General features: G+C 41.9%; 1 protein-coding gene across 1 annotated transcript in view; it reads right to left on the reverse strand.

The window, feature by feature from the left end:
• Positions 1-3,512: 3,512 nt before the first annotated feature.
• Positions 3,513-23,590, reverse strand: part of PDCD6IP (programmed cell death 6 interacting protein) — a 49,348-nt gene continuing 29,270 nt past the window's right edge. The window contains 9 exon segments of the mRNA XM_014519936.2: positions 3,513-4,170; positions 6,578-6,774; positions 7,118-7,253; positions 10,472-10,566; positions 12,604-12,738; positions 15,128-15,376; positions 19,867-20,036; positions 21,291-21,402; positions 22,472-22,649. Of these exon segments, the coding sequence (XP_014375422.2) occupies positions 4,002-4,170; positions 6,578-6,774; positions 7,118-7,253; positions 10,472-10,566; positions 12,604-12,738; positions 15,128-15,376; positions 19,867-20,036; positions 21,291-21,402; positions 22,472-22,649 (1,441 nt within the window). The 3' untranslated portion in view covers positions 3,513-4,001.

A 23,590-nucleotide genomic window follows, 5' to 3' on the forward strand; every position in this document is an offset into this window, starting at 1 on the left:
GAGATTTAAACTTCACTCCCCAACATCCTAAGTAAATGCCCTAACCACAGAGATGTTGAGTAAAAGATCCCTCTTCTCTTTTTCACAGATTTGTAAAAAAGCTAGCCTGAATATTTTTTTAGGTGAAACTATTCAGCAAATTCAATCAGGATCAGGTAGAGCTGAATTTTTTGGCAAGAACTAACAATTACCAGGTTAACTGCGCAATTTAATCTGGCTACATGTTCAAATTAACTATCACTCCATAAAAGGTCCAACCAGCTATAAAGTTACTGCTGCAAAATGCATAACTTTATAGCTAGTTGCTATTGGGCTTTAATTAGCACATATAACAGGGTCTGCCTCTGCAGCTGGGAGCTCCTTCAGCTGATCAGGCTCCCAGCTACAGGGGTGTGCCATGTGCAGCTGAGGCTGTAAGTCCCACAGTTGAGGAGGCTCTCAGCCCCAGCAGTACCCGGCACCTGTGGACTCTGGGTCCCAGCAGTCATGGGGTGCTACTGAGACCCACCTACGGGACTCAATCCTAGTAGCCATAGGGTGCTGCTTCACTCTCTAAGCCACAGGGGTGCATGAGGCACCCCTGCAGGTGAAAGATCCATCAGCTACAGGGGCTCCCAGCTGCAAGAGATCACTTCTTGCCACTGCAGGGGCATGTGTGGCATGGCAGGAGGCACAGTTGTGTGGATTGCACATAATCTTATCACACCTTTACCTGCCAATGTAGAAAGGCCCTTAATACGATCTTCCTACCAGGCTAGACAGAACAAAAAGTGCTTGTCAGTAGTTTCAGAAGTCATTTCTAGAGCTGTGCTCAGATGGGATTCTTACAGTGCTGTATTATTTCTACAGATATCTTGCACTGAAAGAGAGAGGTGCACAAAGCAGTGGTTCTTACACTTCTTAGATTCAAGGCACTCCTCCACAACTTCCTTGAATTTGGCAGCACCCTTGTTGAAAAATCACTGTTGTACTGACTCATCTAACCTCAGTGGCTCTCAACCACTGGTGTAGAGGAATATTTAAAAGTAGAGGTTGTTATGCAATAGTGCTATTAATACAGAAAGTATGTTCTACACATGAATACGACTTTCGTAGGCAGATATTAAGCCCACTCATGGGTGTGACTTACATTAAGTTCTTTGGAAGAGAATATGTCATCATATATATTTGTATGGAACCTTTGACAAAATGGTACTATTTCTGATTGGGGCCACTATAAAAAATTGTAACCAAGAGGTAAGCATTTCCACTGAGTTTATGAATTGAGCCACAAGTAAGAGATGCTGTATTTCAAACACATTCTCCATTAATGAATGGCATTAAGAAATAAATTTTCTTAATGCTAAAATCAAGGCAGATGCCAAATGAGCATTTACTTACTACTTTCAGTAAAAGATTAGTTTGTCATAACAAACTGCTGTCAGGCCCCCCTTCACTAAGAAAACAGAAATAAGTCCAAAATCTTTATGTTTTTCCAAGATATTTTCCTAAACTACAGCTACATTAAGTGTTACTCCCACTAAGTCTTGAAAGATCACTGAATAAAAAATATTAGTGTTTAAATTAACTGACCTAGTACTGACTCTGCTCCTGTCAGTAAAGTCACATCTGCTCCCTTTAATGCTGAAAAACTGTCAGCAGCAGTGACCTTTATGGGCCTTTTTCCATCACCCTAGTTCAGTGGTTCTCAACCGTCAAGACTTAGGGCAGCCCTGAAACTTAAACACAATTTAGTAGCACCCAACTTAAAAGATTATTTTTCCTATGGTGCTTACCTTCTCACACCCTGTGGCACCCTTAAAAGGTTCTCATGGGGCGGGAGGGCACCCCTAAAAGTATGGCAGTGCATAGGGTGGCAGGGGCTGCTAAGTAGTGCAGATTGAGGAGCTTGGGGATGGAATCTTTGGATCCCTGTAGAAAGCAGCTGTCCCTACAGGAGGAAACAATAGCTACTGATGCAGAGGTGGGACCCTTCTATATCTTGCTCTCCCTATGCCCAGTCTGTACCTGAAAGAGTGAATGCAGCCTCTGCATTCCTTGTGGCCTCTCCCACCAGCTCTAACATCATGAGAGGAGAGGGGCAAGGAGCCAGGCTATTCACCATGAGCAGGGCACACTGCTTGAAGCACAGGGATGGCCAAGCACAGCTTGTTCCCCCTACTCCTTCAATGCTTCCAGACCTAGGGAACGTTGCCAGGATGCAAGGACTGAGACAGGGACAGGGCACCTGGTGGAGCCAGCACTCACCTTCTGTTACAGAGACTGGGCATCACAACATTCCTCAAAAGATTCTTGCATCTACTGAACCGTGAGCAAGTTCAGTCACATAATATGAAATATTCTCCCTCTATTCCTAGGATATTAAAAATATATAAAAATCCATTTTTAAATCCTTCCCCCACCAGAGTCATACCACTGAAGCTACCAATGATTTATGTGCAACCATGTCACAACTAGTATTACAAGAGAATTGGGGCAAAGTACTACATGCACCGATTAAAGAGGTAAATATTAGAAGTCAAAGATCTATGCTTGTATAGAAGTAGCCGTGGTAGCCACTGACTTGCTCCTAGCAGTATAATTTAACCATCAGTATCACATTTATAGTGACTAGTTAACCAGTGTAACCTAATTCATGACTAATTTATGTATATGGAAGCTTTTTACCACAGAAGGTTTACTATGTAAATTTATGAACTACTGCTGGTGTGCGGAGCATGCAAAGAGAAGAAAGGTTGGAAAAATATCCATTACTGTTCCCAAACAGGAATATTAACCAAACCACAGCCAAAGGCAAAAGTATAGTATGTTATCCCACATCAGGTCAACTCTCAGTTAGCTCAATTCTAAAACAACTCTAGCATCTATTTTCATAAAGTAAAATAGGTATTAAAGGACTTTTCTGTGAAGTCTACCACTATTTAACATGTTAGTTTACAAAAACGATTTTTTTTCCAAGTGACCTGAAATTTCTTCACTGATAAGCTCTTAACTTCATATTTTGATGCATTTCTGAAAGAAAAAAGGCAAAGTTTTCCCACAAAATATGAAAAATGAGATCCTCCAAGAGTCATTAGATTCTATATGCCTGAGCAGATGAGGCATTAAACATTACAAAGTATCTTCTGTTTTGAGAAGCTGAGTTGGTTCAACCTACTTCTTGGTCCCAACACCTTGAATCTTTAACAGATGACTGTAATAAATTGTTTACTCTCTTCCTGTATTTTAGGGACTATTGGGCCATGTGGCTGCAAAAAAAAAAAAAAAAGTTAAAATTTTGAACTGTAATGAACACCTATTTTAGGGTGTCAAAACTCAAACGCGTTGTCCAATTCATTGTTGGTTTGCAGATTTGGGCAGGGTAAAGGAAAAAGGGCAGCATATTTGAAACTGTTCCAGTGTTAAGTATGGGAGAGGCCACTTCCATTTTATAAACCAGTGCAAATGAAAAGAACCAGAACCAGAGGCACACAAAGTATGTTTTACAGTAATGAGAACAAGTGTGTAAACCATTCTTAAGTAATGTATTTATTTTTTCTGCTTATGATTTACAAGGCCTTGAGTATTAGACAAAATAGCATATTGTAACTAAACTCAAAAAATACAAACCAATAGAATATAGAAGGAAACCCTATGTAGTTCCATAGAATATATCACACCCAGTTTTCAGCACTTCATGTCAAATCCCAATGATCTATTTATAAGATTTCTGAAAAGAAATATTTGGTCTAGTTTAAGTGAGTGTACAGTTTCACACCGTTGAATTATGCAGTAATTTAATTCTTACATCATGCCTAATGTTGGACTGCAGCAGCAGCAGCAACAAATCTCTCAAGATGTTTAGCTTAATCAGAAACTGATCTAGACATGTTTGAGCATTAACAATAGATAGGAGTTACAGACTGCATTCAGTAAGATACATTAACTGGAGCTAAAGTTTTAGTATGCTTATTGCAAGTTTCTTTCAAATTTAAAACAAGCATAGTTTCTTCACAGACTTGTTACTGCTGTGGGTAATAAGGCTGTTGAGGGTAAGGATATCCAGGCTGTTGAGGAGCTGGATACGGTGCTTGTCCAGGGTTTGGATACATAGGTGAAGGGGCATATGGCATAGTATACTGGCCATACATGTAAGGGTTGTAGCCCATTGGCATTGGCATCTGGCAGTACCTGTGAAAACAACATCCATTAACTGTTAAATGGGAAAATTAAGAACTTGAAGAATTAAGATGTACTAGTAAAGGAAATAAGATAGGCAATCATGACAGACAGTCTCTACCTTTACAGAATTTACTAACTGCCCAACATTTCAGGATCAATACAGTAGGGAAAAAGTTTAAAGACAACAGCTTTTGAGAATTAGAAGGACCTTGCACTTTAAGCCAAAAAAATCTCTCCTAGAAATGTCAAATTTAACATTGTTAAATGACATGAGCATTTTCAGACCTTACCAACTTGCTGATTAGAGGGGACAGTATGCTGACCAGCCCTGAGACAACATAGTTGCTGCTAAGAATACTGTGCCCTATGTGGGAGGACAGAAAGAGCTCCCCACTGAGAAATAGAGATACCCTTTACCCTCTGATCACTCTAAGGTGGAAAGAAAGGCAGAAGTAGTAGTAATTTCCCAGGATATTTGCAGAGCAGGCACCAACAGCTGACTTGTGACAATGTTCCTGGATAGCTGAGAAAGAAGTCTCATTCTGTGTGGTCACTCAAGATTTTCTTACTAGCTTCTTCTCCTTTCACAGTCTCCAGCTGCTTTTTAATTACAGGCAGTCCTCGGATTCACGACATAATTAGTTCTGGAAAACAGCATCTTAAGTCGAAACACTGCAACTCAGAACCAATTTTCCCATAGGATACAATGCTATAAATGGGGGATTGGTTCCTGAACCGAGGCCCGATACCCTATTTTCACTAAAAATACCTCAGAATTTTGTACTCAATCAACTATAGATGAGTAATATAGTTACATTAACGTATTTATATTGTAAACAGCAATCATATTGATTTGGAAGGACTTGTTTGAGGTTACTTTGCTGGAGTTTTTGAAAGGGTCTTGGTTGGACTTTTTGAGCGGTTCTCGTCCAAGGAAGTTTGGACAGATGTTCTCCAGGGAGATGAGCAACGCAGAGAACTTGTTGTCAACAGGGTATCAATTTATAAACATTATAAGTGCGAAACGTTGTAACTCAAAACGCTGCAAGTCAAGGACTGCCTGTATTCTCCCCTTCCACTCATATCTAGAGCCCTGAGAGGAGCTACAAAACAATCATAACAATGGGAGGAAGACAAAAGGCTACTAAAGAAGCCTATACATGTTGCTAGTTCTGTTCACAGAAAGTGAGGATGCTGGAAATCCTCTTCTTTGCTTTCCTGACAGCTTTGCCTGTGTAGCAACAGGGAGAAGTAAAAAAAGGCTTCCTTCTTCCCTGGATAGTATCTTCATGTTTTTCCCTAAAGCACATTCTCTTCTTCAGCAAGACTCAAAGGCTGTGTCCAGATGAGCACAGTCCTGCAGTATGTGGCATCACAGGCGCATCTGAATTACCACACATGCAAGTGTTCTCCACATTGCAAGGGAGCAGCACCGGGGAGGGGGGCGGTTTGACCCTGGATATCTGTGCAAAGTAAAAACCAAAGCAGCGTATGCAGGAGCAGCACACACCACCCAAAACCGGAGCCTGGCCAGCTGGAGCCATGCTCCTGCTGCCAGCCAGGCTCCAAGTGGCAGGATTGCCACTGCTGCAGCCCCAGGAGGCCCCCAGGTCAAAAAACAGACAAGTCCCTAAAAAGATTAAATCAAGTTCTAAAACTAAACTGTACTAATTTTGAAAATAGTAGAGCATGTAAAGTGTTTCCAAACATGTGCAGCCTATATCAATGCTTCATTGCATATTTTGTAAAAGCTGCATCTTACAAGCTCATTAACCAAACAGATCACTACAAGAGATTATCACTTCAACATGCAGATGTAATTAACAGCGACAGGTACAGACAGACACACAGAAGGGAGAAAAGCCCTTATGATTCCAAAGCAGAACTGAGAGCCATTAAATCCATTTGTACCTGCTACACTCAAAATCAAAATTAGGATAGGAGCATTTTAAATGTTTCCACTCCACATACTACGTCTTGGGTGAGTAGGGGGTGGCAAAATTAATATCCTTACAGAGCCAAATAAAAATGAACTATAATTAGATTAAACCAATTCTGCTAATAGAAAAGACAGTTTCAGGTCCAGAAAATTCTATTTAAATATATTTTACATGCAGATGCAATATGAAAAACAGAAAGTCCCAGATCAGCCATGCAACGACTTTCAGTGGTTTGCAGACCACCTTTCAGAATTGCTGACCTACATTAAAATGGTGTCTACAGGGAAGATGACATAAAATCAGAGAAGCGTGAGATCTGAACTACAGCAGACAAAAATACCCAATGGCTTTAGTGATAGCAGCTTATCTGAATTTTACTCTCATTTAACAAGTAAGCACCTTTTGTGTACTATCATTTTGTTTATCATACATACCTGTAGTGCAACATACAAATACATCAGACTTATTCAGCTTACCCTGGGTATCCTTGATAAGTGGGATAAGGAGGTCCTTGTGCCTGTGATGGTGTACCACCAGCTGCGGACGAGCCAGCTGCTGGTGCTGCTGGAGAAGCAGTAGCTCCAGTGGCCGCCGGTGCAGAAGAGGAGGATGTATTTGCTGAAGAAATCATTGGTGGTGGAGGGCGTGCTGGTGGTTGTGGTTTATTACTAGGCTAAAAGAATGAGAGACTGAGAATTAGACCAAGATTTTCAAGGCAGCATTTTTTTAAATAATGTTTTGTTTGTGATGCTATATAACTGCTTAATTCAAATATTTTTTAAAAGTTACAAATAAACTGAAAGTTAGTAAAACAGAGATTGTAATTAAAATGTGGCCATCAATACCACCTTATTTTCCTGAATATTCTTTATTCTTTTACCTCTATTCAGGAATATAAATTAAATTGTAGGATCTTAGTACATTAGAGACAGATGTGCTAAAATTATAATAAATATTCAATTTAAAAGTTATGGAACATTCTTTGTAACCTCATTAACATTAAAGCGTTTATTTACCACCATAGTTCTGGGTGCAGGAGTTGGAGTAGTTGATGAAACTGGTTTGCTTCCTCCTGCAGGCATGGTCTGATATGCAGGCTGTGATGGAATAGAGGGAGCACTGGGTTCTCTTGCAATGCTTTGCTGCAAGTCTCTGTTTTAAAAAGGAAAAGCACAATTTAGATATTAAAAGTCATTTTATATTGTTTGTTCATTAAACTTTTGTGGCAAGAAAGGAATTAGCTATGTCCATGTATTGTTTTAAAGTACAACAGTAAACTGACATACTAAAGTTGGAGTTGGACCCATTTCTGGCTGAGGAATAATCCCACTGTTATATATCCCTTCTCCAGCCTATCTTTTGATTTACTTGTACTGATAATTCCCACTGGAGCTCAGAAAAAGTGCAATCACTCTTTGATATTCTTACAGAAATCAGACCAATGGGGGGAGGGGGAAATCCTAGAAAAAAAAAAACTAATGTTTTCAGAAACTTTGAGAAAATTTTAGGCATAAGCAGCTTCAAAACTAAACAAAGGGATAAAAATAATCTTATATCGCTTTTGCAGATTAAAGAACTATTTTAGAATAGGAAAAATACATTCAATAAAACTCTCTTTCATAATACGATAAAAAATTATCTTTTGTAAAAAAAAAAATGAAGCAAAGGAAAAAACCCACTGAAATATTACAGACTAAGAGGCCTGCATGTATGAGCACTCTTGTTTTTTAGCCTGTCATTGCTACAGTTTGAATTTTTCTTTAATCAGTCAAGCATCTGTAGGACAGGTAAGGATTTGGATATTGAAGCAACACCAAAGAATGCCCTTTCTTTAAGATTAACATCTCTCTGAAATTCATAGTCAGACCTTCTGAGCAATATAGTGTATCCCTAGTGTTCCGCATTCTCAGTTTTTACATATTTTCACTGATAAATTCCCCGACTCTGACTCCGGGTGGGGTGGGCCCAAGCTGCACCCCAGTGGCTCTGGCTTCCACAGTTTCCCAGGTGCTGGGAGCTGTGATGCCCCCTGGGGAGGGGGCAGGCAGGGGAGCCTAGTCCCACTCCCTGAGGTGGGCACTGCACCCAAGCACTCTGCATAGGCCCACAGGGCTAGAGCCGCTGCCTGGGGGGCCCCGAGCTCTGACCCCGGACAGGGCGGGTGGTACCAGTGCTGCTTCCCCCCCACAACCAAATCTGGCCACATGCCACTCCTCCCCTCCCCCCAAACACCAGAGCAGCCCAGCAGCAGGCTGCGGCAGCAGGGGGGAGGGGTGCAAACACAGCCAGGGAAGAAAGGCAGGGCGTGGCACCATGGAATTCCTGCCACTGATCTGGGGGCATGCGCCCCGCAGGAAAAGCCTGACAGGCCCCCCAGCCCACAGCCGTCCCAGGGGTTCACAGCAGCAAGAACCGTTCCCCACCTGCCCCACACCCATCGACAGCTCCTCCTGCTTTGCTCCCTGCTACAACCCCAGAAGCGGCCAATGGGCTGTTCTGTGCCCCTCCCCAGGTCCCTTCCCTAGTCCCAGCCTTACTCCCTCCCCTCCCTCACCACCAATTTTTCCCCAATTTAAACTGATTTTCTTCCTTTTTTTCTGTTTACCCTGATTTCATCCCGGTTTTTAGGTTTCAAAGATAAACCCTGAAAAATTCCGGGTTTTTTTTTGTTTTTTTTTTAATAAAAACTGAGAATGCAGTTTGTATCACTTAACAATATATTAAGGTTTTAGATTTGGCAGTTTGTACAAAGACTTTGGAAAGCATTCAACATTTTATACAGAAAGTCTATTTCGCATGGCATTATAATATATAAATGTAAGCATAAAAATGTCACAAATAGAAAGCTGATATTTTAAAGTAGAAAAATGACAAAAATAAAGCTACATCATTCTTCCCAGTCTAGTTAATAATAAAGCAGAGTTTCATACTTTAACAAGTATGATGGTCAGCTCAGAAAAGTGAGAACAAGACCTGTCAATTAGTAGCCAGACCACTTAAGAGAAGAAAAAGAAAAAAAAAAAAAACAACTACAGTAAAGTGAAGGAGAAAAATCAAAAAACAAGAAAGGGGTAAAAATGTAAACTGTCCACTGTGGAAACTTTATATGCTGAAAAATGAATTTATTTACTCAACTGGGAATCCTAAAGTATTTTTAGTGGAGATATGTGACAAATATTCCAATGGTTACAACTATCCTACTCTTGCCTAACTACAGTTGTATGGCAAAAAACAGTTAATACATGAAATAACAGTACCAGGGACACTAAAGTACCCACTAAATGCTAATGACAAAAAAAAAAAAATTTGAACCCAAGTACCAACCTAAGTATTAGCTGACCAAAAGGTGAGACAGTCAGACATAAAACTTAATGAACTGGCCTCCCTTCTTCCCCACCCCCCTTACAAATAGTGAAGGAACTTTAAGATCTTTTTTTTCTGGTTGTAAGGTGATTATAGGTTAAGAATTCAATTTTAATCAGAATTTCCATATAAATAAAGAGAAAAATATTTCATATTGATTAAAAAGTTTCTCCAAGTAAAAATGCCAGTAAAAAGTGTGTTGCTAATTAAATAAAGTTATCTGGTTCAAAGACACCTGGAATTCTACAAAAGGTAGGAACTTTCACTCTCTTCTTAGAGAAGATAATGGCTCAGAACTCATGATCTTCAAAGTATATTACTGTAGTAGCCAGATCATGTAAACAGCACAGATATAGCTATATACCACCTAACCTGCAGGTTTAAACTAAAAATTACTTGCTCCAAACATGTAAAGTTTTAATCTACATGAAAACATGAATTCTAACACAAAATCAAGTTGCAAAAGAAGTCCAGTATTCTGTCTCCAGCACTTGACAATGCTGAATAGCCCATAATACTCCAAACTGAACAGGAAGCATTAAGTTCTCTTTATTACACAGAGGAGAAAGATCACTTCCTGACTACAGCTGATCAGCAGCAGCTTCCACCTTGAAGCACTTAGCTATGGTACCCACACATAAAAAGCATAGCAGAAATAAACTCAAGAAAGTTGGAAACCACTGAAGACTTGCTGAAACATCCGTAAAACAAACAAACAAATAAACAAACAAACCTAGGATAAGAGACTGAACAGGAAGGCTGGAAATTATATACTTACCTGTCCGTTTTTGGCACCATTTTGGTAAATCTTGAGTTAATTTTATATGCTAAAGGCAAAAAAACCCAAGACAAAACAAAACAAACAAACTAGAGCCATGCTTTACCCAGAAATGCATCCTTCCTTTTTCCTTTCAAAAGTACCTTTGTAAGAAGATCCATAGTGCTCAATTATGAGCAACTGGTAGTTTTTTTTAAAGATTTATAGAAGAAGAATACAAGAATCTTACTTTAGAAGTTCTTCTCTTTCAGTCTTGCGAGCAAAAACAATGTCACTGCATTTGGTTTGGAATTTCACCAGAATTTCTGTCAATTCATTGTAGAACTACAGGAGAAGAAAGTTAACTTGTTGCAATGAAACCATTTTAATATGAAGAGGCATATTATGTGAGTTATGTGAATCTGTGAGTTTAGTAAAAATCTCAAACAAGAATAAAAGGATGCATTTGCTCTTGGTCTGGAATGCTCTGGATTATATCAGCTACTCCATACAACTGCATTTCTCTAGTCAGAACAAACACAAACTTTAGAAATACTTTTTTCCACTTACATATACAGCTTTCAATTTAATCAGAACTACTATATTTACTCAAATACATGATGAGATTGCCCCCTCCCCATCAGCGTGGGAAGGGAAGCCTCCAGTCTTATAACAACATACAAGGAAATCTCACTAAATACTGTGTCTTATCGTTAAACTGCTGCCAAAAGCAGCATGTATTCAGTAATGGAAACCAACAAAGAAGTTGATTAAATGCAGCCAACACTAAGCATAACTATAAGATACATGCCCACACTATAAAAAAAAAATGCTAATGGGAACCCTTTTTTTTTTTTGGTACACAACAAAACAAAAACAAAAAATGGGCAGGTGTTTCCTCTGGAGGGAACTGGTCTACCAGGCCTCAGGGTACTACAAGACTAGGCCAGCACTTGGAGAGGCCAGAGCAAGTTCCATCATCTTCCCCTGGTGCCAAAAATGCTGATGCGAATCTACCATAAGGATAAGTTAGTTTAGCCTATCTGAATAAGACATATGATAGTGCTTATTAAATACAGTACCCCTCAGCCCTGACTCTTAAGTCATGGTGAGCCACTACAGTGAATACATCTCAACTTGCTCTCAACTCCCACAGCTGAACTGCACCTCTGTTTCCCATTTCCAATCATTTCTATTTCTTCACCAGCCTTAAATGCATGGCATGCATCACCAAACAGGGCCCCAAACAATTTACCCAGAATCCCTCTGTCACCCCCTCTCAGCCTGGTGCTGAGCATGGCCCCACCCTCCATGATGTAAAGCCAGAACCAGGCTGCCCTGATCCTCATCTGCATACAAGTTTTTGGAGCATCCCAGGACTCGCAACAAGAATACCTGGTCCCAGGTGTTACTTAGTGAATATATCTTTTTTGGGAGAGGCAGGGGAGGGGGGAAGGGGGGAGTGCATCTGGGGTATGCACACATACTGAGCAGTGCTGAGCTGTGTGGTCATCATAGCCTGAAATGCTTTTGATTCTGCTGGGGCCCAGCTGAACTGGTAAAATCAAAAGCCTTTTGGCTTTGGACTAATGTTATGCATAATTTATACTACATGTAAGTAGGTGCTAAAGTGCTGCTCAAAAGTGTGTTTATTGAGTGCCTGTGCTAAAACTTGCAGCAGTTTCAAAAGAAAAAAAGAAAAAAAAAGGTAACGTGCATCAATTTCTGGATGAACTAAGCGTATGGGACCTATATGCAAATTGCTACAGTTACGTTTAATTTCAAAGTTATTGTTTACAGGTTTGCTCCTCAATTCCATGTGCTCAGGAGAGCAGGGTCTGATAGTAAGGCGAGGGGGAAGGGGCTGTCAAGGGAAAATGTTGGTGGGGAAGCAGAAAGCAAAGGGGCTACCTAATGCCCCAGATTTATTTTCCCTGCTATAGCAGTGGGAGGGGAACAAATTCAAGGCAAAACTCCAATAATTATATCTTTCCAGCTATAGAATCTAATAAATGGCTAAATTATGCATATATAGAATCTAATTATTGGGGGGCTGTCTTATATTTGAGTGAATACAACAGATTGATAACATTTGAAATCAGAATAATTGTAATTCCTGCAGTCAATATTCTAGCACTTGCTTTCTGGACTTTTCAACTTTGATTCATAAAACTTTGAGTCTTTACATTAAAAGAACAAAAAATTCCAACTACAGCAAAAACTCAAACTTATATTTGGGTACCCGCACATCAAAGATTAAAAGCAGTTGAGTCAAAGTACTAAGAAGGTACACAATCTGGCATTCATGTCATTTATTGCTCGCAAAAAGTTTTCTGCATACAAAACTGTGCAACCTTTCAGGCTTGTTAAGTGTCACTATACCTTTGTGCCTTCTTTTAAATTGGCTAAAAGTTCCACAAAGTTGTCATTCGCTACAGCTAAATTCTTCAAAACTTCTTCTCTTAAATTAGATTCATTGTTTGATTGTTTCATCTTCGAAAATTCCTGATGCGCATTCTGCCAGACAGACAAAAATATTTACGGGTCTAGAAGATTAGTAGTATTTCTAAAATTTACAATTCCGAGACATTCAAACACTGACACAGCAATGTCTGTTAGAATTAAAAGGAACTATAAGCATTACAACCAAGGTACGTGTGCATTTAAAATATGCAATGCAAATGTGAATGTCATTGCCATTAAGAAACATTTTCCTCCTTCTCTACCTAAGGAACTTCTCAAAACTCTCCTATAAAGATAATATAGAAATTGCAAAAACGTTTACTAGGTTACAAATAAATCTCGTCCAAAGATACTGAAACTTCTGTAGACGCCTAATACCTATTTAACCACTACTTTGCGTTTCTACAGAAACGTTTTGAGATAACATATAATCAGAGCCGACCCAAGCAGGGTGTGGGACCTAGGGCAAATCAGCTTGTACAGGGCCCCGCCCCCACACACCCTGGATGCAAAGAAGCATCCGGGCGGGGAGGGGCAGGGAGGGGGTAGTGAGCAGCCAGATGCGAAGCTGGCGGTAGCGCAGCGTCACCACAGCCACTCCGCCCAGCTCTACGGGGCACCCAAAGCACGGGGCCCGAAGTGGCTGTCTCCCCACCAAGAACAGCCCTGTATAAAATAATAAAAAATGCGCTTCATTATTTTTCTAAATTCAAAGTTCTTTATGAAATGACTAAAAAGAACTGCTATTAGGATTTCTTGAATCATTATGCATTAAGTAGTTGTGCTTCAAACAGGATAGATTTCTGATAAACTTGTGACCAACTCAAATACCCCCTCACATCTTTCAACAGCAAAATACAAGAGAGCACACTGAAGTAAAGAGATGTTTTATATGGCATGCATAGACACAAAACAATTTCCCAGCTTTACATTTCAGTTACTTTTTTTTTTTTTTTTTTTTTGTTTCTCCTCAAAAGAGAATTGTTCTCCAACTATTTAAAACAAAACTAAAAATGACAGCCCTGCATCTATTTCCTTTTTAAAGGGTATGGGTTGGAGCACTTCTCAAAATCACAAGACAAGGAAGTAGCAGAGAGCAAAACAGGCAGTTATACCTATTAGGCTGAGACTGTGGACAGTTTTTACAAGATTATACCCAGCCAACATGAAGAAAAGCGTTGTCTGTATCTTAGCCTAAAACATGCTACTTCTATAAAAAAGATCTTACAGCCCATAGCATGGCTCATTTCCACTGGATACTGACAGACAAGTAACTCCATTCAATCAAAGTGAAAAAAGTTTAGAGCCAGATTCATCAGGGTATTTGAATGCTTAACTCTTATTTAGGCTCCTGAACACCCACTGATTGTCAAAAGATATTTTGCCATCTCTGGATTTGATGGAATTGATCCTATTAATGCCCTCATTAATAGCTCCCAAAGCACATTTAGAGAAAGATGTACAAACTGAATGTCTGCCCATAAATATACTACTCCATTAAAAACAAACAAACAAAAACCTTCAGCATGCCCACTTTCAGGCACAGGCTTCATTGTGCTACTGGGGGCTTTAAGGAGGCAATGAATGGCAGTTAGGACTGCTCCAGACTTTTATACCCTTGGGAAGGAAGGAAACAAGTACATTTACAATACAGCCAATGCCCCAGAAGACACTGCTGGCTAGATTCTAGGCCTAAACACACCTTATCAGTGGTGTTAAGCATCACCTTAAATGCTTGAAGAACATCAGTTCCGCAAACTTCTGTAAGACTAGGAGCCCTTGGTGGGGCTTTGAACTAGATGACCTCTAAAGGTCCCTCTCCTTCCAGCCCATTTTCTGTGATTCTCTGACTGTTCAACTCTGCCACATCAGCAAAACTGCTTCTTTTACCAGGTTTCCTTCTACTACCTCCTTCCCCTGTTAATGTAGGGGGAGACTTTTTACCATGCATTAGAGTTGGAAAACCTCATGCCCTTTATTTGCGTAAGACTGGTAAAATTTTATGTATTAATAGGATTCAAGATTAAGTCAAGCATCTAGAAAATGAGCTATTTAGGAGTGAGCTAGACTATACCTCACAGGCCAAACATGCCTTTTTTGGTTATTAATTTAGAGTAAAACAAATCTCTTGCTCTGCTAGAAGGGTTTGCATAAGATTTCTTCTTTTAAGGAGTCTACCACAATGCGGCTAAAACAGAGTCAAAGAAGGCCTTGAGAACATTTATACTGAACTCTGACCAAAACTACTGCAGGAAAAAAAGGTGCGTCTTTTCATGCTCATTAATGGACCTACTCTGTCAAACAATGAAACAAGCAGTCATGGCTCCATGGTAAGAGTCCTGTATGGAGAGAAAAGGGATAAAGTCTACAGAACTGGAACACAGAGGAAACAGTGTTCCTGAGTTTGTCTCTTGCATGACGATATATAGTTAGTATTTTTTACCTGAATATTTTTGAGAAGTTCTTCTTGCGTTTGAAGGGACTCCTGCACTTTGTGTGTGTGACTTCCATAAATCCGATCCAATTCAGTAACAGAAATGGCTTCCTCATTTATAGCCCCATCCTGTGCAAGTGCAGTCAGAAATCTGCTTGTCATGTCGAAATTTACTGATTTCAAGTCATTCTCAAGTTGTTCTCTCCCCTTCTTAACCTCTTCCAGGTTAGCCAGTAAAGATCTTAGAACGTTAACAACCTAGGCAAGAAAGTTCTAAAAGGTTAATATTTGGTACTTGTTCTGATATGCTTTTCACATCCTAGATATACTTACAGCACCCTAACCATCTTACTATTTTGTAGAGCTGCACTGACACATCAGTCCAATAGTGTATTGGTACCGATATAAAGAAAATTGGCTGTATTGGAAATTGGTCTGAAGTGGCACATAATTTGACCAATATAAGCCCAGACAAGCACACAGCCACAACGCAACATGCAGGCAGTGATGAGCAGAGCCCAGCAGCGTGCAGCTGGTAAGTCTGTTGTAGTGGAAGGGGAGGGAAGGGGCATGATGGGGGGACGCAGATCAGCACCCCCTGCAGTGAGGGAGAGGGGGGACGCTGCCCAGCTGGGGTGGAGCGGGACACAGGACAGAGCTGCAGCTTGTTGGAGGTGTGGGGGGAGCAGCTCCTGCTCCTTGCTGCATGCACTCTGGGAGGGCATGGGGGGGGGGGGTGCATGTGCCCCCAGATCTGCACAGTGTGGGTGGGTTGCAGCTGCAGGCTTGAGTCAGGGCTGCACCAGGATCTTCTTGGCAAGGGCTGGGCTCGTGGTAGGTGGCAGCAGTGCTGGGAGGGGGCTATGGAGGGGGTTGCAACCACCCCAAATTTCACTGTAGACCCAACCATATCACTGCTCCCAGTGCCACCACCGCCGCCTACCTGGCACAGCCTCGGTTCACCCCCCGCCTCCACCCATGTTCCGGGAAGACTCAGGGCTGTGCCAGGCGGGTGACAGTGTCGCTGGGAGTGGTGCTATGGGGTGGGGGGCTACGGCAAAATTTGAGGTGGCTACAGCATCCTCTGTAGTCCCTTCCCAGTCCTGTCACCATCTGCCCTGAGCCCACCCCCACCGAGAAGAGCCCAGTGCCAGCCTCTGCCACCACTCTCCCTCACTGCGAGGGGCATTGATCTGCTCCCCTCTCCCCACAGCAACAGACTTAACAGCTGCACGCAGCTGTATCAGAAATTAGATCTGTATCGGCCAATATATCTCCTTAAATATCGGCTATCAGTATCGGCCCCCAAAATCTGTATTGGTGCACCCCTACTATTTTGTGTTCCTCACTGAATATTCATTATTACCTATGATATTCAAACTGTGTTTCAAAATGATTTTCACTAAATGGACTAATTCAATATAATACCCTGCGAATGCATGAAGCCAGCTCACCTATACAATACCTTACCTTAACAAGAGAAAAAACTTATGTAATAAAAATGCCCAAATAACTTTATAGCAAATATTTTCACATACAATGATATAACTTCTCAAAGAATTACATGACAACGTTCATGAAAGCTGGGTTTTGATAGCTGTGTTGGTCTAAGGCAGGGGCAGGCAATTATTTCAGGTGGAGGGCCGCTTACTGAGTTTTGGCAAGCGGTTGAGGGCCTCACAGGTAGCCCCACCCCTTGACAAGTGTCTCGTCCCCTGGTTGCCATCTTGTGACCAGAAGTCCTGCCCCCTAACCCCTGACCTTTGCCACCAGAAGTCCCTCCCCTTGCCCCCAGAAGTACTCTTTTCAGCACGGTGTTTTGCCACCTTGGACCCAGAAAAATACAAAATTATATTCTAAAAGGAAAACATGTACAACATTAATTTGATTTTCATATTTTTGTCCTGCTTTACATGCATTTGTGTAGTGTACATGGGGGTGATTGCACAATAGCTTAAAATGAGGTCTTACTCTTGTACATTGTCAGGGGGTGAGTACAAGTTAGTGGGAGGCTGTGAGTGTGTGGGGGAGGGTGTGGGTGTAGATGTGTATGGGGTTTCTCAGGGGGGATGTGGGTCTGCATGGATGGTAATGCAAGGGGGGGTGTGGGTGTATGTATATGGTGGGGGGTGTGTGTGTGGGGGGGACTCACCCTATGAACACATGAAGAGATACACACACACTCTGCCCCTCCCTACATACACTCTCCACCCCACCTTCTGGCTCCAGGGTACCCGCACGGACCCGTGCTCCCCAATCTGGCAATGCAGCCAGGAGCCCGTGGTGCTGGAGCAGTGCAGGAGCAGGAAGGCAGGGAAATGGCTGGGGGTAGAGCGGGGCTTGGTTGCTCAGTCCTGCTGTGGGCTTCCCCTACTACCTGCCTCCTGTCATCTTTAACAGGCAGCCAGGAGCAAATAAATATTAATTTACTACATTTTTTAGGGGCGCCGCAGGCTGGATACAATGGCCTGGCAGGCCTGCCCCTGATCTAAGGGCATATGCACGCAAGGTACTTTGGGTAGATGTGATATCTTTTATAAGACCAAATGAGTAGTTGGAAAAAAGTTTTTTACAAGCTTTCAGGCGCAAACACCCTTCTTCAGGCATAGGAGTTATAGGAAGTCTCTGCTGTTCTGCAACTCCTATGCCTGAAGAAGGGTGTTTGCGCCTGAAAGCTTGTAAAAAACTTTTTTCCAACTACTCATTTGGTCTTATAAAAGATATCACATCTACCCAAAGAACCTTGCCTGCAACATTCATGAAACTAATACAAGAGTATGCAGATATTAAGTACTGCATAAAGTTTTCCTTTTAAAGTTGGAAACATGAGCTACCAGGACAAGACGTGTTTAATCATTTTGTTCCATTGTATTTTTAAAGCAGTACTTTCTTGATAACATAAATATTGCAATACTGGAGTTAAAGCATTAAAAAGTATTCTAGCTAGCTAAGTTTAAAAAAAATATTACACATTCCTGCATATTGAACAAGCCATTTTTTAAACATATTCTACTCACATTTCAAACATACGCTACTTCTGCTCCATAACAGGCAATTATGTCATCCTATTGTTAGATTAAAACACAACTATTCTGAAAAGCCAACTGGTCCAACTAAGGCGTTTTCAGTTAGGGAGCTACCAAACATTTCTAAATTGTAACCTTCCCTTTTAAACAGGAAACAAACTTTTCTCCTGCATGTTGTAATTAGTTTTGCTGCAGCAAGTAAGATATTTGCTCACACTAAGAGAATTTGATATTTTTAATCAATTTTACTAGGAGATCTGCAATCTTTGACCTTTTACAATTAATCACTAGCTTCTTCTCCTCCCATCTGTTCTATTTCTTTAAGATGGAAACAAAGACAGCCAAAAACATTTAATGGACCAACTAACCTAGCTAGGGTCATATGAGCCCAGTATTCTCTCCTGCCCAGGGCAGGGGGTCGGACTTGATGATCTACTTAGGTCCCTTCTGACCCTACATCTATGAATCTATGAAACTCTTCACATGACTAGCGAGTGCTTTTCCCCTTTAGGTAAATGAATACAAGTGCTCAAAAAATAAATAAATAAATAAATAAATAAATCACATCAAGTTACAAAAGACTAACTTCTACATTCCTTTAGCTGTGGCATCAGTCTTAGGGAACTACAATCTGTTTAGCTCCCTTCTACACTCAACTTCAGAATAGAAATACATCTGTTTTACCAAATCCCTTCTCCCAATTTTGAAGGAGCTTTAGAACATTGTAAAGTAGTTTCATATAATATGCTAATGGCAATCTCTGCAAGGCTATTAAGTAACTAAAGATGTGCCAGATATTTCCCACATTTACCGTATTTCACAGTGTGTAACTCTAAGTTTGAAGCCAAAGTATTTAAATTTCCACCTCAACCTATACACCATCCAGTGAGCGGCACTTCCTGGCACCCTGCTGCACAGGTATGCAACATGCTTGCAGGCTCCCAGGAAGTTGGATTGGGCCCCTGGGAGCTCAGGCAGCACACAGCCTGCTGGCAGGCCACCCAGAGGGAAAGACCAGGCCCCCCTGCAGCTCAGGGACCAGGCCCCCCTGTAACCCTGGGGGGTGGGTAGGCAGGCTCTGCCGAAAGCAGGATTGGGCCCCTCACCACTTCTACCTTCAGAAGGTTCCTGCAGTCGGTAGGATGCTTGGTGCCACCCGGGAAGAGGCTGGCTTGCCCCAGGAGCAGTGTGGGGTATTGGGCAAAGAGGGAAGGCTAGGGATGTCAGGCAGGCCAGCCTCCTCACCCCTGCCTGACACCCCGTGCTGCCCCTGGGATAAACCAGTCCCTTTCTGGGCCAAGGGGTGAGCTGCCACCAGGCCAGGCAGCCCCTGAGCTGCAGGGGGGCCTGGTCCTCCCCTCCATGGCAGCGGCACCCCCCAGGTCTGGCATGACAGCAATGCCATGTACTGCCCGAGCTCCCAGGGGCCTGATTCCACTTCTTGGGAGGCTGCCAGCACACCGCCTCTCCCACAAGCCTGCCCAGGCTTCCAGCACCTCACACACTGAGGCGGGGTTGACTTACACATCAAATCTACAAAAATCCTACATACAGAAATACGGGGTTGATTTATGCACTGTGTCAACCTATACACAGTAAAATCTGGTGAAATTTCATATAGGAGACATTTTATGTTTTCTTTAAAATAAAAGCTGTCAATAGAACCTGGCAGAATTATCATCCCAATCTATTTATATTCAATGCACCTTTTAATTTTCTTACCTCAGTTCCCTGCATGGTTTTTGCTGGATTAGCAGAAGGAATGGCTGCATTCAATTCTGGTTCTGGCTTACAGAGGAGTGCAATTGTCTCCCGGTGAGACTGATAGCGTTCTTTAACCTGCCCATCTGCATGCACCGCTTTATTCAAAATATTATTGAAATTGGCTCCCTCTGGCAGGAGAAACAAAGATGTTTGTTTGAATTATTTCAAAGCTGTGATTTTATCCAAGTTTTATGTTATAATAATTCTCATACTTTTTAGCAAATTGTTATGCACTTAGAAGTCCCGAAAAAAGTACTATTTTAAAGAGTATTTTATAACTTGGTCGGTTCTTCAAAGATGTACTCCCAAGGCATTCAGTACACTACATTGCATGTCATATTTTAAAGCAGTTTTGCTTGTTTTCAAAAGGTTATCCTAACAGTTCTTCACAAGCTTCAAAACAACAACAACAACAATCAAACCAAGAGCTAATATATGGTAAACCATAAAGAACCACACAGATAGCTATTTAAAACTGAATTTTATCAGGCAAGTATCTTTGGAAGAGACAAGTAACCCCAAACTTTTAATAAAGCAATAACATGCGTAGGATTCTTAAAACTGAAAACACAAATAGTACCACACGTAACAGTACAGTCTAAGGGGCAAAACAGACAAGATTCTCTAATGTAGGGCAGACAGGTTTCAGCATACCACTCATGGGATATGGCCACAAAAGTACCATATTCAGCTAAAAAAGAATTACCTTAGTGCAGTGGTGCTCAGCCTTTAGGCCCTGTGGACCACATGAACGACATGGGGCCCATCTACAGGCTGAACTGCCCCCCAGAACCTAGCACTGCCCCCTCCCTGGCCCACATGCCAGAACTGAGCCCTAGGTGCCCCACACCACTCCCTACAACTATCTGTGCACCAAGATTGGATCCTGGGAGCCCTGGCTCTGTCCCCACCTGGCCTCTCACACCAGGATTGGGCCCTAGGGCCTGGTGCCATGTCCACCTGGCCCTGCATGCTGGGATTAGGCACCTAATCCAGTGCGCAGGACCCAGGACTCCCTACAGGTCCAGAGCTTTGGCAGCAAACAGTGGTGCAAGTTCCCTGCTACCAAATTTATAGACCCATGGAGAGCCCTACAAGCTGAGTGACATGGTACTACAAGCCAGAAGCTGAGCAACCCTCCCTTAAAGCAAGGGGGTCCTATATTGGGACAGAACAAGCAGAGCAGCTCTTACACAAATACTCCCAGTCTGATTCCACATAGAAACCTTGCTGGAATAAGGCAAGTATGACCAAGTCTCTCAGGCTACACTAACTTCCTTAGGAGCAATATCAGATCATTCAAGGCTACTTTAATTTACAAACTGAGAAAGGTCATTCACAGAGCAGCCTCAGAATGAAAGGAATGAAAACATGATTCTTACCTGCCCTCAAAGGTTTGTACAGTTCATTAGATGGTGTTCTTTGCCAACGTTCTTTGAATTTTGCTCTTAGATCATTGTCCGTGGCCTCCTCTTCATCCAACAATCTCAGTGCCTTTAAGAGTTAAATAAATAAATATATATATATATATATATATCAGCTTTTGATTTTACTTCAATCATGGTTTTTTCCTAAATATTTATAGTTTTGCAGCCATTTTACAACAAATATTTTAGAATATAGACCAGGGGTACTTACCCTCTCCAGCCCCATAAGCTAGGTGAGTGGTGTAGGGCCAGGCAGGATCAGTGCACGGGTAAAATCAAATGTGCCAGCACAACCCCAGACATTGTCTCAAATTGGGCCATGTCATCTGGACCATGGGGTTCCCCATGGGTCGGGAAATTTGGTGGCCAGGGGACAGTAGCAGCATTAACTGCCTTGGCTCTAGGAGCAATTTATGCCGCTAGCACTCCCTCACCACCAAATTTCCAGATGCACAGGAAGCCCCACAGGCCAGATCCAAGCCACGGCCCAGAGGTTGAGAAGCACCAATATAGATCTTTAGGCTTGGCAAGTCTGGGGTTTATTTAAGCGGGGTTTTTTTTTTTCCTTTTTTCAGCTGCCAGTTTCTAACAATTCAACAACTGCTGTTACTGGGTTACACTTAAAAGCTTTTGGTGCTGCAGCTAGAAAGTCAGTTAGGTTGACAAGGGGACATTCAGCCATGGTGAGTTCAACATTCAGCCACGCTATGCCAATGACATGGCAATTATGATTCTGGAACAGAATCTTTTTTGCTTCCTTCTGCTTCCCAAAATAAGGGGCATGGTTTATTTAGGGGTATGTTGTATTCAAGTAAGTATGGTGTGCCCTGCTCCTGCAGTAATATGGCACTGGGAGTGTCCTCTTCTCCCCTGCTTTTACCCATGGTAGACAGTAGAGTTTTCCTGATGTGCTTGGTTTTGTGCGAGGATCTGAAGGGCCAATTTCAGGGAAACTTGGATCAATGACTGTCTGTAAATGCAGGGGACTGGACCAGATAGCTAAGGAGGTCCTAATTCCTGCGTTCTAATTTTAACTATGAGTGTGTTAATGGGCTGTTCAAAGAGTCAGAGGCAGATCCATAAAAGCTTTGTGTGTTAAGGAAAACATCAGTTTGTTATTTATTTCTAAAGCTTACTTCATCTAAGATTTCTCTATTCCTCTGTAGTAGTTCAGGCAGATCTTTGATCAGCTGATCAACCGTTTGAACACCTCCCTGTTCAATCACAGACTTAGACTTCTGCAGAATAGACTGGGGAACGCTGTCACCAGATACATCTTCAATAGCAGCAGGCAAATTGAGGGATGCCAATACTCTGAAAAAGGTTAATACACCACATTACAATTTGTTCAAAACAAAAAAACAACCCGCCACAAAAAAACCCAAACAAACAAACAAAACCACACACACAGCACAAGAAACATCTTGTTATCCAAATAAATATTTAAGTAGGCCATAAAAATAATGGAACCAAAACAGAATCATACTTAATGTAATCTTGAAGCAGCATTTACAAACTGGAAAAGTATAAACTTATTCAAAGGCGTACTTAACCAATACATAGTTTTAAGCCTTTTTAAAAGACCATTATTTGTCTATTCCCTCCTTTGAATTTTAGTGCCTACAAAGGATGGCAAGTAGCCTTATGAAAGACTTTGAGCAATAACTGTTTCATAAACAAATTACTTTCTCCATATCTGTGAACTGTTTTTTAAAAGTAATATGTTGGACAAGTCAAGCATTAAATTTGTAGTCGGGAAAGAAAGTATGCAAGTAAGTACAGTAAATGCTTGTTCCTCTCCCACCTGGTACCACACACCTACCTCAGCATCCCATAGACAAGCAGTACCAATAACTGCTCCTCTGGGAACCACCTACTCTTGCTCCTACCCGACAGCCTTTGTGCCAGCTGCCCCTGCATTCCAAGCAGCACTTTTTGCTGTGCACATGTGGGCAGGCAACATGGAGCCATGCTTTGTGGTTCATCCCGTAGCCCCTCCCCTGCTGTTGGAGCCAGTAGAGAGGGGCTCTGGGGACAAGTGGATCCAGTTGCTAGCATGAGAGTCCCCAGAAAAACAGCTGCTGCAACAGGAGCTACACTCGTTCCCTCAGCTGCCATACAATACTGTAGCCACACAACTACAGCAGACCCTGTGCAAGGAGGTAAATGCTCCTCCTCCAACCCCCACTGTTAAATTGGCGTGCTGTTAAAACCAGAAAAGTTACTAGGGGGGGGGGGGGGGGGGGGGGGGTGTG

The sequence above is a fragment of the Alligator sinensis genome, unplaced genomic scaffold, assembly GCF_000455745.1.
Source record: "Alligator sinensis unplaced genomic scaffold, ASM45574v1 scaffold1118_1, whole genome shotgun sequence".
NCBI classification, from domain to species: Eukaryota; Metazoa; Chordata; order Crocodylia; family Alligatoridae; genus Alligator; species Alligator sinensis.